This window comes from Rhincodon typus, chromosome 4 (genome assembly GCF_021869965.1).
Source record: "Rhincodon typus isolate 14 chromosome 4, sRhiTyp1.1, whole genome shotgun sequence".
Taxonomy (NCBI): Eukaryota; Metazoa; Chordata; class Chondrichthyes; order Orectolobiformes; family Rhincodontidae; genus Rhincodon; species Rhincodon typus.
The window spans coordinates 110,153,801-110,169,990 of record NC_063335.1 but is presented as its reverse complement, the minus strand read 5'-3'; the positions used below and the strand labels follow the sequence as shown (position 1 = coordinate 110,169,990).

The 16,190-nt window shown below is 43.4% G+C and overlaps 1 protein-coding gene across 1 annotated transcript in view; it reads left to right on the top strand.

Annotated features, from left to right (window-relative positions):
- Positions 1-15,682, top strand: part of spire1a (spire-type actin nucleation factor 1a) — a 172,614-nt gene extending 156,932 nt beyond the window's left edge. The window contains exons 10-12 of the mRNA XM_048596194.1: positions 4,387-4,477; positions 6,976-7,118; positions 15,527-15,682. Of these exons, the coding sequence (XP_048452151.1) occupies positions 4,387-4,477; positions 6,976-7,118; positions 15,527-15,682 (390 nt within the window). The remainder of the gene's footprint in view (positions 1-4,386; positions 4,478-6,975; positions 7,119-15,526) is intronic.
- The last annotated feature ends 508 nt before the right edge of the window (positions 15,683-16,190 follow it).

Here is a 16,190-nt window from a genome sequence, read left to right as displayed (position 1 = left end):
GAGACCACCATTCCGCGACGAGACCACCATTCCGCGACGAGACCACCATTCCAGGACGAGACTGCCAATCCGGGAGGAGACCGCATTCCGGGCTGCTGGAATACTGGGCTGGAGGCCTCCGCCAAAGAAGACCGCCATGGCAGGCCTAGACCACTACTTTCGGATGAGACTGCCTGCCAGGCTGCTGGAAAACCTGGAAGCCGAAGGGGAAGAAGACCTCCACGTGAAGAAGAGACCTGAACGCCGGGACAAGACTGCCGCATGGGAGAGTGCCACATTGTGCTTTGACCGCCACATCTCGTTCAGGCGCCTGGGCCTAGCTGCAGGCCTGGGCCGTCAGGCCAGCCTGCGAGTCCAGGCCTGGAGGGGAGTCAGCCCAGGGCCTGCTCCCCACTCACTGGGAGATCCCAGGCTGGAATATAGGAATGTCCGGCTCGTCCTGCTGTCGCTGACGCTGCTGCTAGAGGCCTCCTCCTTCACCTGCAACCCTCCAGACAAGAAAAGAAAATGAAGAGAAAGGTGTATAAAAGACAGATAGAGAATCTTATCATGAAATTGCTCCTGACTCTGTACTGGGTCAGGTCAGCCTTGTTTTACAAAATTAGAGTAGAAATAGTTACAAACAATTTTGCATAATGCTGCCAGTCGTGGCGTGAATTGAAGGTTCTGGGTTCCAGTCTCAGTCCGCACGCTGTAATATAGAATCTGTGATGATACACTAGTGAGGTACTGAAGGAATGCTATGCTGCCAGAGGTGCTGCCTTTCAGATGTTCTGAAACCATCACGCCTCGTTTTTGATGATCTCCTCTGCAGTGCTGTTGCCCATTTTAACCCCGTGATTGTAAAATAACACTCTTTATTTATGACTAGTCAGCAGAACACCAAAGTGCCGTAATAAACGTAGTTTACAAATGTAACCTCCATTTGAATCAATTTTATTTAATTTGTTCATGGGATGTGGGTGTCACTAGCTGGGCCAGCATTTATTACCATTCCTAATTGCCCTGGAAAAGGTGGTGCTGAGCTGCCTTCTTGAACTGCTGCAGTACTTAGGAATGTAGGGCTCCCACGGTGCTGTTAAAGGGGACTTCCAGCATTTTGTCCCAATAACAGTGAACAAACAGCAATATAATTCCAAGTCAGAAATAAAAATAGAGTGCTGGAGAATCTCAGCAGATCTGTTAGTGTTTGTCAAAGGGAGAAAATGGAGCTAATGTTTTGAGTTTGATATGATTTTTTCCGGGTTAATATTCATCCCAGAATCCATACAGTGCAGCAGAGGCTATTCAGCCAATTGAGTCCACACTGACTCTCCAAAGAACATCCCACCTTAACCCAGCCCCCTACCCCATCCCTGCATTTTCCATGGCCAATCCACCAAACCTGCACCTCTGTGGGGGAAACTGGAGCACCCAGAGGAAATCCACACAGACAACGTGCAAATGCCACACAGACAGTCACCCATGGCTGGAATTGAACCCAGGTCCCTGAGGCTGTGAGGCAGTAGTGCTAACTTCTAAGCCACCATCCTACCCACTATTCCTACTTTTAGTGCTTTTTACCATCGAAGAGGCTACACCTATATCCAAACTGCCCAGCCATCTTTTGTCTTGGTAAATGGTACTCAGATGTGTATCTCCGGTATATTTCATTTGATTTCTGTAATAGATATAATTTTAACAATTAAGAAAGTAATTTGCTTCCTCTGGACCGATTTGCCACCTAGTGGCCAACTTGTGAAATAATAAACCTTGCCTTCTTCAGTTTCCTGCTCAAAAAGCAGGTTAATCCGCAGCAATACTATCTCAACGGAGGGCCAGTGGGGGCAAGGAGACAAGTCCGAATCCATCCCAGCCCATCCCAACCCAAACCCAGCTGCCCGACCAACCTTGTCTCCAAGGAACCTGAGTTGCTGCGGCTTGTGTATCCCGGAACAATTGACTGTGATAGCAAAGACTGTACTTGGCTTTCCTTTTTTCAAATCTCTCAACTCTGTAATGTCCTCTAATTCCACAAATCTTTGAGATAGCTATGCTCCAATTCTGGTCTCTGATTTTAATTATTGTGTTACCATTGGTGACTATGCCTTTAGTTCCCAAAACTCCCACCAGCTGCTGTTGGAGTCGGTTGGAAGGATTTAAAAGTTGATATTCAACCAGTTGGACATATCCTGAATGCGCCATGTCCCGGAGTGATACTTGTAACTGCCTCAGAGGTTGGGACACTGTGTCACAAGGCATCACAATAAACCTTCAGAGATGGCAAGAACTGCTGATGCTGGAGTCAGAGACAACACAGCATGGAGCTGGATGAACACAGCAGGCCAGGCAGCATCAGAGGAACAGGAAAGCTGACGTTTCGGGTCGGGACCCTTCTTCAGAAATGAGGGAGGAGGAAGGAAGCCGGGAAGTAAATAGAGAGAGGAGGGCTGGAGCTGGGGAAGGTAGGTGGGATATGATAGATGAGTGCAGGTAGGCAGTGGTGGGGATTGGTCAGTGAGGTGGGAGGAGTGGATAGGTGGAAAGAAGATGGACAGAGCTTTCTGCTGTTTTTCATTCCTGAGGAGGTACAAGTGCAACTGATTGGACAAATTGTATTTGTATAGCACCTTCAACAAAGTAAAACGGCCCAAAGCACGCCACAGGAGAATTATCGAAAAACAAAATATGACACTGAGCACAAAAAGAGATGCTAGAGAAAATGAACAGAGGTGACTGAGAGCTAGAGAGGTTTATGGAGAAAAGGAATTCCAGAGAATTAAGTTTTGGGAACTAAAGGCATAGTCACCAATGGTGGCACAATAATTAAAATCAGAGACCAGAATTGGAGCATAGCTATCTCAAAGATTTGTGGAATTAGAGGACATTACAGAGTTGAGAGATTTGAAAAAAGGATGAGACTTTAAGTTAAGGCATGACTGGGAGTGGTTGTTAGTTAGTGAGCACAGAGGTGATGGATAAACAGGATTTCCTGAAAGTTAGGACATGGGGAACAGAGGTTTAGATTCCCCCAAGATTACAAACATTTAAGAGTCACCCACATTATTGTGGGTCTGCAGTCACATGAAGGCCAGACCAGGTAAGGATGGCAGTTTCCTTCCTTACAGTGCACTATTGAGTCAGGTGGGCTTTCACGATAATTGCAGTTTCAGAGACATCATTACAGTCACAGAAATTGCTGGAGAAACTCAACAGGTCTGGCAGCATCTGTGGGTCATTGGACTCGAAATGATAACTCTATTTTTCTCTCCACGGATGCTGCCAGACCTTCTGAGTTTCTCCACTTTCTGTTTCTGTTTCAGATCTTCAGTATCTGCAGTTCTTTATTGACTCGTCAGAATTACTGACATTTGCTTTATATTCCAAATGTTATTAGTTGAATTTAAAATGTGGTGGAATTTAAACTTGCCTGATAATTGTATTTGAGTTGCTACAAATTGTTGTTTCCCAGGCACTGAAGGTTAGATTAGGAAGAAAGATTATATAAATTAGGCTAGTTTTTCCCGGAATTTAGAATGTTAGGGAGTGAATCGATGACTTTAAACTTCTAAAATTTTAAGTTCAAAACAATTTTAAATTTAGGAAAAAGCCTTTCAGGAACTGTCTTCCCCAAAAAAGTAGTAATTGCTGGCTGAATTAAAAGTGTCTAATCTGAGATTGATAGATTTATATTAGTGAAGGACTATGAAGCAACTGTAGTTACTGGAGTTAGGATACAGACTGGCCATGACTTCATTGAATACATAAGCAGTATAGAGAGGCTGAATGGCCTGTTCCTAATCCTGCATTTCCTTTCCAAATTTCCATTGCGGAGGGTAGGTGTACTTCGAGTCTGAAGAGTGTTTGTCAAGAACGATGATGAAAACTTTTGTTGTTAAATTGATGGCTTTGCTAAGAAAGCTACCAAAAGTTCCTCATGAGCAATTTGAAAAGCGGCTCGATTCAAAGTAAAATCTAAATTAATTGTTGCTACTGTATTGACATACATCTGTCACCCTTAGCCTCATTGAAGACAATCATCGTCGTCTGCAAAGGATAGTCTGTATATATATATAAAAGCAAAAATTGCTGGAAAATCTCAACAGGTCTGGCAGCATCTGTGGAGAGAAGGCAGAGTTATTGCTTCTGAGTCCAGTGACTCTTCAGAAATGTTAGTTCTGCTTTCTTTTCACAGATGCTGACAGACCTGCTGAGTTTTTTCAGCAATTTCTGTTTTTGTTTCTTCTTTTCAGCAACTGCAGTTCTTTGGGGGTTTTTTTTTTTCTGTCTGTATACAAATGTTTCATTGACAATAACAGTGCTGCGCAGTTCGTATACCAGCCAGCACATTGGTCCCGCTTGCATTTCTATATTTTGTCTCATGTTTTTTTATTGTTTCTTCAAAAGGAGGAGAAGATTAAGATGTTGAGGAGCAGTTCCAGTGGATCAACATTTAAAGTGGGAGACAGCTCCCCAGAGACTCCAAATGGCAAAAAGAGTAAGCAAGGGGGCATCTGTTTATACATACTAAGTCACAGCAGATAAATCCATATTAGTAAGGTCACATGGTTTTAATAAGCTGAACTTCCATTAATTGATTAACATGGAGCTGGCTGACCAGGAAATCCATTGGGACCTGGAATTCCGGGCTCGCTCTCAATTCCATAGAGTTTAAACTCCACAGTTTGTTTGTGATGGCCCCAATCATTTCCTCTCTGGTTGACAGATGGAGCTTCCTGTCAGGCAGGAAGCTGGTGAGTAAAGGTTGCAGAGGCAGACAGTGGTCGGGGGGTGGGGTTTGTGGGTAGCATGGGTGGCACGGTGATTAGCACTGCTGCCTCACAGCACCAGGGACCCAGGTTTGATTCCACCTTCAGGTGACTGTCTGTGTGGAGTTTGCACATTCTCCCCGTGTCTGCATAGGTTTCCTCCGGGTGCTCCAGTTTCCTCCCACAGTCCAAAGATGTGCAGGTTAGCTGGATCGACCATGTTAAATTGCCCGTAGTGTTCAGGGATGTGTAGATTAGGGGGATGGGTCTGGGTGGAATGCTCTAAGGGTTGGTGTAGGCTTGTTGGGCCGAAGGGCCTGTTTCCATACTGTAGGAATTATATGATTCACATGATCTGTCAGGTCGTGTGAATCATAGAACATTGACAGGTCAGTTGAGTGGCCTGCAAAGGCTGGGGTTTCTGAGGCCTGGGAGGGAAATTTGAGGGGCTTGTTGGTGAGGGGAATCAAATGCTGAGTCAGGGAATTGGAGTCCTGAGGATGAAGGTGGGGGCCTGCAGGTATGAGTGGCTAAATCCAGTTGGATGGTTTCCTGAAGGTTCAATGACACAGCTTACTTCCTCCAACTGCCCCATGAGGTCAAGCAGCCTTCTCCTTCATTGGCAATATTTTTATATATCCCGAGTAAATTCTTTCCTGGAGTTGCTCTCTGCCGTGTCCTGGAAATTAAACTCCAATTCTCACAGATTCCAGGGCAATCCTGAAAGGTTAGCATTCCTACCAGGAAGTAGGTGGATTGGAGTAGATTGGAGGGAGATTTTGGGGACATTGTAGTGGGGTAGGGTGAAGGCCAGTGGTGAGGGTAGACTTGGGGAGTGGGGATCCTAGGGGTGCTGGACCCTCAAGGCAAACTTAAACGCATTCGCCTCCCGTATCCAACAGATCCTGACTTTGATGAAGCAGTTGGCATTTCTGATACTTAGCAAACCCAAACTCAAGCTGAAAACTAGATGACAAGGCTTGTGACCTTGTTATAATTAACCGGTTTCCCGTTAAAACTGGGAATGGGTTTTTAGGTGTGTTTGGATCAGCAGACTGATTTCCCCCCACCACTGACCCAAATCCTACCCAAATACCTCCTAGTATTTCCACAAATTTAAGGAGAAACAAATTGAACTCAAAGACAAGTGATTAATGTGTATATGGAGGAATTGCAAAGATTTGCTTCTGATTGGCTGCAGTGGATTCTGAAAGCCCCAATTTCAGAACTGAAGTTTCTTCCTCTGACAAATCAACTTTATTTCAGAACATAAAACCTGGAGTTGCTTCATCCACTTGAGCCTGTTAATAAAACAAAGGACTTGCATTTACATAGAACATCTTGAATGTGAAAGATGCTAGGAGTACATCTCAGCTTATTAGCATTTTTAAAAGTGTACAGAATCCCTACAGTGTGGAAGCAAGCCATTCAGCCTATCACACCAACTTTCTGAAGAACATCCCCCCCCCCCCCCCATGTTATCCCTGTAACTCAGCATTTCCCATGGCTAACCCACCTAGCCCTCACATCGTAGAATACGATGGGCAATTTAGCATGGCCAATCCACTTAACATGCACCTGTTTGGACTGTGGGAGGAAACCAGAGCACCCAGAGGAAACCCATGCAGACATGGGGAGAATGTGCAAACTTCACACAGTCGCCCGAGGGTGGGATCAAACTGGGGTCCCTGGCGCTGTGAGGCAGCAGTGCTAACCACTGAGCCACCGTACTTGTTGATGTGGCATAAGTAACACAGATGCCAAGTTGTGCACAGCAAGCTTCCACGAAAAGCCTTAAGATAAATGACCATATAATCTGTCTGAGTGATTAATTGAGGGATAGATAAGGAAGTCTCGGTTTCCTGTATTTCCACTGCTCCTTAATTGTGGAAACTGTATCTAAGGAGCAGGAGCTGCGTCTGGAGATCAGATTGAGAAATTGGTACATCCCAGGTTTTATAGATTTTTGGATTTAAAGGGAATCAAACTCTTGGGTAGGATAGGGTGAGAAAGAAAAGTTGAAATCAAAGAGCAGTCAGAGATCATTGAAAGGTGGAGCAGGTTGAAGGGCTGGGTGGCCAATCCTATTCCTGTTTCATCAATTGTCTTATTGAGTTCTTGACGTTCCTGGTGCCTTCAGCCTTATTGTAAGGATTGATTAAAAAAAAAATGCTTCATTAAAGATTGCATCTCCATTTTTACACTTGGTTTTTTTTTTAATCCACAGCCCCTCCAATGTTCCTGCCCATCTCCTCAACTCCACAGCCTGAGCGAAGGAAGCAACCTCAGAGGCGACACTCCATTGAGAAGGAAACGCCAACCAATGTGCGTCAGTTTCTTCCGCCATCCCGGCAGAGTTCCAAGTCTCTGGTAAGTGTAATGTGGTGGAGAATTGTGTTACAGTGACACTTCCCTTCCTTGCGATGATTATATAGATCCCTGCAGAGCCAAAACTCTTTTAAAAAGTTTGAATTTCTAGACTGTCTAAAAGGTTCACACATCAAACTAAAAGCAACACTGAATAACCACTAACTAGTAGCCATTTTATACTTTAAACTATGGAGATGATCTCGCTGTTGGCTTTTAGCATGACTGGCAATCCTACATACGGTTAAACTTTACTCTGGCCCTTAAATAGAACCAATCCAAAGCTATTCTCTGCTCCAATGGCCTCTTCCTTTTTCCTTTTGCAGTTGGGTATCTTCCTATTCCAGGGCTGATGTTCATGACAAAGATTATCCTGCAGATTCTTCCCTTTAGTCAAAGCTGATGAATCTTGCAACCTTCTATAAATTCATTCAAACTTTGTTATTTCAATCGGAGCATGGTGAAGGATAAAGACAGAGTTTTTATTTTGTTTCACATGCAGGACTTGCCACCTCTGAAGACCCTTCTTCAGAACTGGAGAGAGAGAACGGAGCTGGGAAATAAATAGAGGGAGGAAAGGTGGGGGTGGGGGAAGGTAGGTGGATGCAGGTCGGGAGTAGTGGGGATTGGTCAGTGGGAAGGGTGGGGAGGCAGGTAGACAGGTTGTGTCAGGTCAAAGAGGCGAGAGGGAGGAGGGGTGGGATTGTGATAGGTGGATGCAGGTAACTTCCCCTCCCACTCTCTTGATGACATGTCCATCATGGGCCTCCTCCAGTGACACAATGAAGCCACCCGCAAACTGGAGGAGCAGCACCTCATATTCTGCCTCGGGAGCCTACAGCCCAATGGCCTCAACATAGAATTCACCAGTTTTAAAATCTCCACACCCCTGACCTCATCCCATGTCAAACCCTCCCTCTCATCCCCGCCTCCTTGACCTGACACAACCTATCCATCTTCCTCCCCACCTATCACCCCCAGCTTTCCAATCGCCACCACTGCCTACCTGCATCCACTTATCACCATCCCGCTTCCCCTCCCGAGCCCCACACCTCCTCCTACTCGCCTCCTTGACCTGACACAACCCCTCCATCTTCTTCCTCACTTTTACCACCAACCAGTCCCTACCTACATCCATCTATCACATCCCACCTACCTTCCCCAGCCCCACCCATCCTCTCTCTATTTATTTCCCAGCTCCCTTCCCCCTCCCCCAGTTCTGAAGAAGGGTCTTGACCTGAAATGTCAACTTTCCTGCTCCTCTGATGCTGCCTGACCTGCTGTGTTCCTCCAGCTCCACACTGGTGGCCCAGCAAGTCTGGCAGCATCTGTGGGGAGAGAAACAAAGTTAATGCTTCAAGTACAATGTGATTGTTCTTCAGAATACAGATACTGCCAGACCTGGTCAGTTTCTGAAGTTTTCGTTCTCTTGCTATTTTGGATTTCCAGCATATGCAGTATTGAATTTTAATTGTTTTAATTTAAAGTATAACCCGTCAATTAAACCTGACATTCCTAACACCTCCTGATAAAATCTAGAGACTAACGAGTGGATTTTCATGAGCCTTTGAAAATGGTGGTGGGACCCAGATGTGGAAGTTCTGCTACCATTTCCGACACATCCCATTTTTAGCAACAGGGGCAGGGAACAGGGTGTGATTCACACAAACAGGAAACCCAAACTAAACAGGGTTATTCAAACTTAGATTTGTCTGGTTCAAGGGCTCTAGCCCAGAGAGGTGTATTGAATTTTTGAAATAAATGTCAGTCGTCTTAAAGAGTTGAAAATGCCTGTTTAAGGGTCATGATCTGAAGTTTTTTTTATTGAATTACTTGCTGTTTAAAATTAGCATGAGTTTAAAAAGCACTGCACAATGTACCTTTAGTTGAAAGGTCATTTGTCATATGTTAGAAAAAATATCATCTATTTATGCAGTTCAGTAGAGTTCATTGTAGATATTTCCTAAGGGCCATCATCATGGTCTTATGAATGCTTGGCTGAATTTTAAAAACCACTATTATCTCAGGCATTTGTTATTCATTTGTGGGAATGGGCATCGCTGGCTAGGTCATCATTTATTGCCCATCCTTAATTGCCTGGAAGGCAGTTGAGAGTCAACCACATTGCTGTGTGTCTGGAGTCATATGTAGATCAGACAAGGTAAGGATAGCTGTTTCCTTCCCTAAAGGGCATTAGTAAACCAGATGGGTTTTTCCTGAAAATCGACAATGGTTTCACAGTCATCTTTAGACTCTTAATTCCAGATTATTTTTATTGAATTCAAATTCCATCATTTGCTATGGTGAAATTTGAACTCAGATCCAGCAGTTTAATTGATGGTTAAGGAGGCTATTAAAGGATTAGCTGTCTTTATTGCAGGGTCTGAACAAAAATTTGTGTTTAACATTTGAGATTTAAAAGCTTTGAAATAGTTTCATGTGAGGACCTGTTCCTGTGCTGTACTGTTCTGTGCTCTATGAGGCTTTCGATGTTGGATATTGCGTGAGTGGGTATGAGGATCCAAGGGATGAATAGGAACATCAGTTGGCCTGGAGTTATAAGTTAGAAAATAGGGAATCCAGGTAGAATCCATGTATCTGGATTCCTGAGGCTAAAAGCCCTATTCTTGCATTTAAAATTGCAGTGGCCCCTTGCTGACTCTACTGGGCAGTTTCCTACTCAATACATGCTCTTAGTTAAATTCTGTTGCAAAACAGGAGAGCATGAATGGGAGTATGCAGGCACAGCTGGTAGTAAGAAAGACAATTGGAATTTATGCAGTCATTGCTAAAGGAATTGAGTACAAAAGTAGGGAAGTGATGTTGCAACTATACAAGGTGTCAGTGAGGTCACACCTGAGTATTTATGTAGTTTTATTGGGAATTGTCCAGAGGAGGTTCACTAGATTGATTCCAGAGATGAAGGATTTGTCTTATGAGGGGACATTGAGCAGTTAAGACCTATGCTGTTTTGAATAATTAGAGGAGATCTAATTGAAGCATATAGGATACCAAGGGAGACTGACAAAGTAAACGTAGAGAGGACGTTTCTTGATGCAGAGCAATTAAGGATGAGAGATCATAGTTTTAGGACAAAGAGTAGAAGTTTTCAAATGGAAATGAGGAGAAATTACTTCTCTCAAAGAGTTGTGAATGTGAAGAATTCACTATTCCAGAGCATGGTGCATGCTGGGACACTGGAGGAGATGGATTTTTAATTAGTAACAAATTAAAGGATTATAGGAAGTGGAGTTGAAGCCGAGGTGAGATCAGCCATGATCATATTAAATGGTGGAAAAGGCTTGAGGGTTGAATTGGCTATTCCTGCTCCTAGTTCTTATGTTCGTTTTTGGAATACGTTGAGGGGAATATGAAAAGGAGGGTGATGAATGGGCACAAAGTTGGCAGATAGAACCCATTTTGCGAAGAAAGTCGAGCATTGAGAGCAAGTGCAGAAAGAAGTGAATAGAAAGGGAATGGCGGTTTTAGTTATACTCCGAAGCAAGGATCATTCTTTGTAGAGCAGTGAATGTTTAAGAAAAGATTTAATAAATGCATCTGCCTCCATTCCATCTGGACATTTCCAGACTCGTCTTACATCACGCACTTCTACTTTGCCCTCAGGTGCTGCCAGACCATTTTCTATTTCAATTTTAAATTCCCAACAACCACAGTATTTTGATTTAGTTTTACCACTTGGGTTATGTTGGGAATTGCTAGCCCTGGTGCCCCGGGTGACAGCCTCCTGCCACACCCACTGACCAAATAGTGAATATTATCAGGTTAGTGGTTGGGTGGGAATGGGGTGGAGGGAGTTAGATCTCAGAAATTCCTCGGTCTACCAGTGACAGAATCGTGGGACATTTTCCAGTCTATCCTGGTCCCCATTAGCAATGCTCCCACCTCAGTTTGGCATCTAAAGTTTGTGTTGAGCTCCTCTGAACAGTGTAGAAGACCCAACATTGAGTGTGTATGGAATGCAGAGTTTAATCACATTTGCACACAAATCCAAGAGCAGTCGGCTACTTTTCATTCAATCTAGCCAATAAGAGGAAGGATACCACGAGCAGCAGGCATCATTTATTTCATTTTACTTCAAAGACAAAATTACCACAATATGTTCATCTTCTGGTGGTGTACTTTAAAGGAACAATTTTGGTCAGCACTGAGAGTCAGATAATGCTATGGGACCTCCTAGATTCACTTAACCTGACAGAACATGTGTCGCCTTAAAATAACCTGATGTGGGTCTTGAGCTTACAACACTGTGGCTTAGTGGTATGATTGCTGATGAGTGAACCAGGCCAACAGTACAAGTAGGGATAGAAGGAACTGCTGATGTTGGATTTTGTGATAACAAGGTGTGGAGCTGGATGAAAACAGCAGGGGAGGGGTCCAGACCTGAAGCATCAGCTTTCCTGCTCCTCTGATGCTGCCTGGCCTGCTGTGTTCATCCAGCTCCACACCTTGTTACAACAGTACAAGTAACTGGGAACAATCAGACACATTGCCAGTGCAAACCTGGTGCATGTTTCTGCTAATTTCAGAGATGTTCTTAAAGTCCCTATCAAAATTTCAAACCACCTGTGCTTTCTTAAATTCATTAGAAATGGTCATGACCAACCCATATTGATTTCATCCTTATTGATGCTGAAATGTACGGCTTTGGTTGGAAATAAGATTTGCGGTTTGTTTGTTTGTGGTTCCGACGGAGAATCCCCATGCAAGTTTCCATTGTAACCATCTATGTGTTGTCCAGGTGTCCAGGCTAAGCAGTTTATTACCTCGGATGTGCCACCAACTGTTTATCCCAAGCATGCAAACAGTCTCCATGCTCAATTCTTGCCCGCTGGAAGCCGCCATGTTTGGTTTGGTGGGGGCTGTGTATGTTCTGTGTGAGGGAGTCTTTACCAGCAGGTGGAAAACACCAAAGGTTTGCTGTTTCATCGTCTCTGACATACTCCTTTTAAATAACCAAACTGGATCACTGTTGCTTTTGTACCAAGAGCAATGCCAGACTGCATTACTAAGATTGCTACTATCCGCTTTGATGGTTCCACCATTTCTGATTGACACTGATTTTATTCTTTCTTTGCCGATTTAACTTTTCGGAGGGCGAGACGCTAGTGTCTAACATTAGCCATTTCTCAAATGTGTTTTGCTTGAAGTGCTGTGTGCCAAGAAACATGATCCAATTATTGAATTCTCCACCCACTCCCCCTTCATAGCCAACATCTCTGCTTGGGTTTCTCAAGTAAATTGGAATAAGGTGATGAATCCCTGACGGTCAGATTTTGTTAATATCAAAGACGATAATTGAAAGGATAAATTGGAAAGGTTTGGGTTAAATCTCCCTTTATTTTTGCATTGAATATAGTTGAGTAGAACAGAGCTGAGCTTTTTATTGCTTTAACATTAAAGTGTTGAATTGCTGAAGTGTAAATGTTTTGAGGCCTACAGCCACGTTCAGAGTTTGAAACTTGATTTCTCGCCCTCCTGTTAACAGGTAAAGAAATTAAACACTAATCAACTTGAGGAAATGATGCGTGAGCACATTGTATGATATCTTTATGGCAGTGTTTTCCCTGTGCGTGATTTGTCAATCTACAGTGTTTCTTCACAATCCTCTGCCTTTCTACGTATGGAATATTCACATTTTCAACATAATTTTTATTAAATAGAGTTTGATTGCACTGTTTTTGTTTAATGGTATGTTGGAGGAGCTTGTGTGGGTTACTGAAATGATGTATTAATTCTCTTTGCAGCACTTCTTGTGGGTTTAAAAGATCATAAATGTTTCCTCTCAGCCCAACAAGCTATCGGTAAACAACCACACACACACACACACACACACACACACACACACACACACACACACGCTACAAGCTATCAGTAAATAACCACACACGCGCACACACAGATGCACACCCACACACTCACAGACGCACACTCGCGCTTGCACTCACACAAGCACACGCACATGCACTTGCACTCGCACATAAACACACACTGTTTTTCTCTCTCTCACGCACATGCACACGCAGGCACTTGCACTTGCACTCACACTCACATGAACATACAGTTTTTCTCTTCCTCACATTCTGTCTCACACACACACACACGCACATACACACATACAGACGCACAGTCTCGCATACTGACACTTGCACTAGCACACGCATTCGCACTCGCACACTCATAAACACACTATTTTTCTCTCTCTCACACTCACACTCTCTCTCTCTCTCACTCACACACTCTCTGTCTCACTCACTCACACACAAACACACATCCGTGGCCTCACTCACATGCGCTTTGACCTTGTGAAACAGCTTGTGTTCAAGTCCCATTCTAGGCAGTTGGTGCCATACCGGGGTAGTGCTGTACCCTCTGACATGCCGTCTTTCATGGTTAAACTGAGACCCTCTCAGGTGGACATCAAAGATCCCTTGGCACTGTTTCAAAAAAGAGTAGGGAGGTTATCCCCATGCCCTGACCAATATGTAATCCTCAGGTGACACCACTTGCTGTGTTCCTATATTACAATAATAACTACAGTACAACAACTGAGAAGGCAATACAAGTTGGCCTATACAGCCATGTCCACATTCCCTTGGACAAATACAAAAATAAACACTTCATTGCCTGTAAGCATTTTGAGACATCTGATGGTTGTGAAATGGGCCATATAAATGCAAGTCTTTGAGACTTCCCACCTGAAAGGAGCCAGGCTGCTTAGGTTGTAAAAACAAAAGTAAAGTTAAAAAATACCTGAATCTAGGTTTCTCAATCTCACAGTAGCTCCCCCAGATTCCACTCTCTTCAGATTTCACATCTAAGCTAAACTGCCAGTGAAAGTTTCTGACAAAAACACACAGGACACATTTCTTTTCCCTTTCTGGCAAACTTACCAATCACTTTGAAGAAGAGTGGATAGTAATGATCTGAGTTATCTATTCAGGCACCACACAGTAATCTGTAAAATCTGTCCAGCCCTTTCAATTCTTAAAAAAAAAGGCTACGTCAAAATTATAGGTCTCAGCTGTGTTTGCTGGAGAACGGTGATGGACCAGGTTTGTCAAAGCTCCACGATTGCTCTGAGGTTTCCAGTAATTAAAGATTGATCTTGCAGACACTCCCTAAGAGCAAACCAGCAACAAAATCAATCCATTGCTTTTAAAAAAAAAAGGTTCTATTTTCATTTTGTACTTTTTTAAAAAACAATTATCAGGTGGTAAAATAGGGGCAGGGGTCTGACTGCACTGTCAGGAACCAGCCAATCAGGTAATAAGGAGCCTATTCTCTTCCTCATTGGTGCAGTAAGACCACCAATAGGAATGTCAGGGCAGGAGAACTTGACAGCAGGAGGCTAAGTGATGAACTGCTCTCCCAGGGTTCACAAGTTGGAGAGGAGGACAGGTGTTGCTCCACAGAGGATCATTCTGAGACCATTTCTGCATCTGACTGAAACAGAACAACTTCGCTTTTGTTGACTAGAAGATATGTGGAAAAGGACAGGTGATTGGCACTAGGGAGTAGAAATGGCACAGGCATCATGGGTCAAATGGCCTCTTTCTGCACTGTAACAATTCTGTGATATTCCAGACCTGATTACAGGGAAAATGTGAAGGAATTTTATTTTCAGATCACCAGGCAGGATATGATGATAAATATTGTAAACAGAGTTGGCTACAGTACTTTCCAGGGTGGGAAGGGGAGCCCCCCCGCCAATATAAATCACCCTATTTTATACAGAACTGGGCAGAGTTTTCTGCTTATTATATCTTCATTCTTACCTCTTCCCTTCACCATCCCTACCTGCCCCATCCCCTTCCATTTGCTAATTCCAAGCTCAGCAGTTATCCCCCATGAGCAATGCTGGACAGTTTTATTATGAGGTTGTCATTTTGTGAAATGAAAGGAAATTTCATTTAAGAATCAAAGTTCTCGGAAAAATTGTAAAATGCAACTAGAATATTACTGAGAAGGGAGTTGTCAAAACTTACCTACTTATACTCGTCAAGTCAGATACAGGAATGCTAAATTTCGAACGGCTGCAATAAGTTGTACTAAAAGATACTAAAGGAAACTTGGGAAGGTAGCTAACATTGTGCTTAAACTCCATATTGAACATTAGAAAAACTTTTGACATATTCAATTGTATTCTTCAAACCTTTTTAAAAATCAACTAAAGTTTCTTAACTTCTTTGCTTGCGCTTGTGTTTGTGTTTGTATATGTATTCTCCTCTGAGACAATGAGTGGTGCCCATGTATCTGTTATCCACCTTTCCTGATCTTATTTCTGAATTATTTATATTTCTGAAATTTAAATTACAAGCCAATGAAACTAACTGAATGTTAACAGGTACCTGAATGGTTGGCAGCTCATTTGGACATTTGTGTTGTTACAGGAGGAGTTCTGTTACCCTGTGGAGTGTCTGGCACTGACAGTGGAGGAAGTGATGCATATCAGACAGGTCTTAGTGAAAGCAGAACTAGAAAAGTACCAGCAGTACAAGGATGTCTACACTGCCCTGAAGAAAGGAAAGGTTTGTTTAGCCTTTTGAACAAATCCGTTTCCACCAGGTTGGCAATTAGAGTCATAGAGCTCTACAGCACAGACCCTTCAGTCCAACTCATCAATGCCAACCATATATTCTACATTAATCTAGTTCCATTTGCCAGTATTTGGCCCATATCCCTCTATACCCTTCCTATTTATATACCCATCCGGATGTCTTTTAAATGTTGTAATTGTGCCAGCATCCACCACTTCCCCTGGCAGCTCATTCCATACACGTGCCACCTGCTGCGTGAAAATGTTGCCCCAAGGGTCCCTTTTACATCTTCCCCCTCTTACCTTAAACCTATGCACTCTAGTTTTAGACTCTATCCTGGGGTAAAGACCTTGGCTATTCACCCTATCCATGCCCGTTATGATCTTATAAACTTTTATGAGGTCACCCCTCAGCCTCTCCCTATAGATCAAACCTTCCAACCCTGGCAACGTCCTTATAACTCTTTTCTGAACCCTTTTTCAAGTTTCACAACATCTTTTATTATTCTTCACAATGA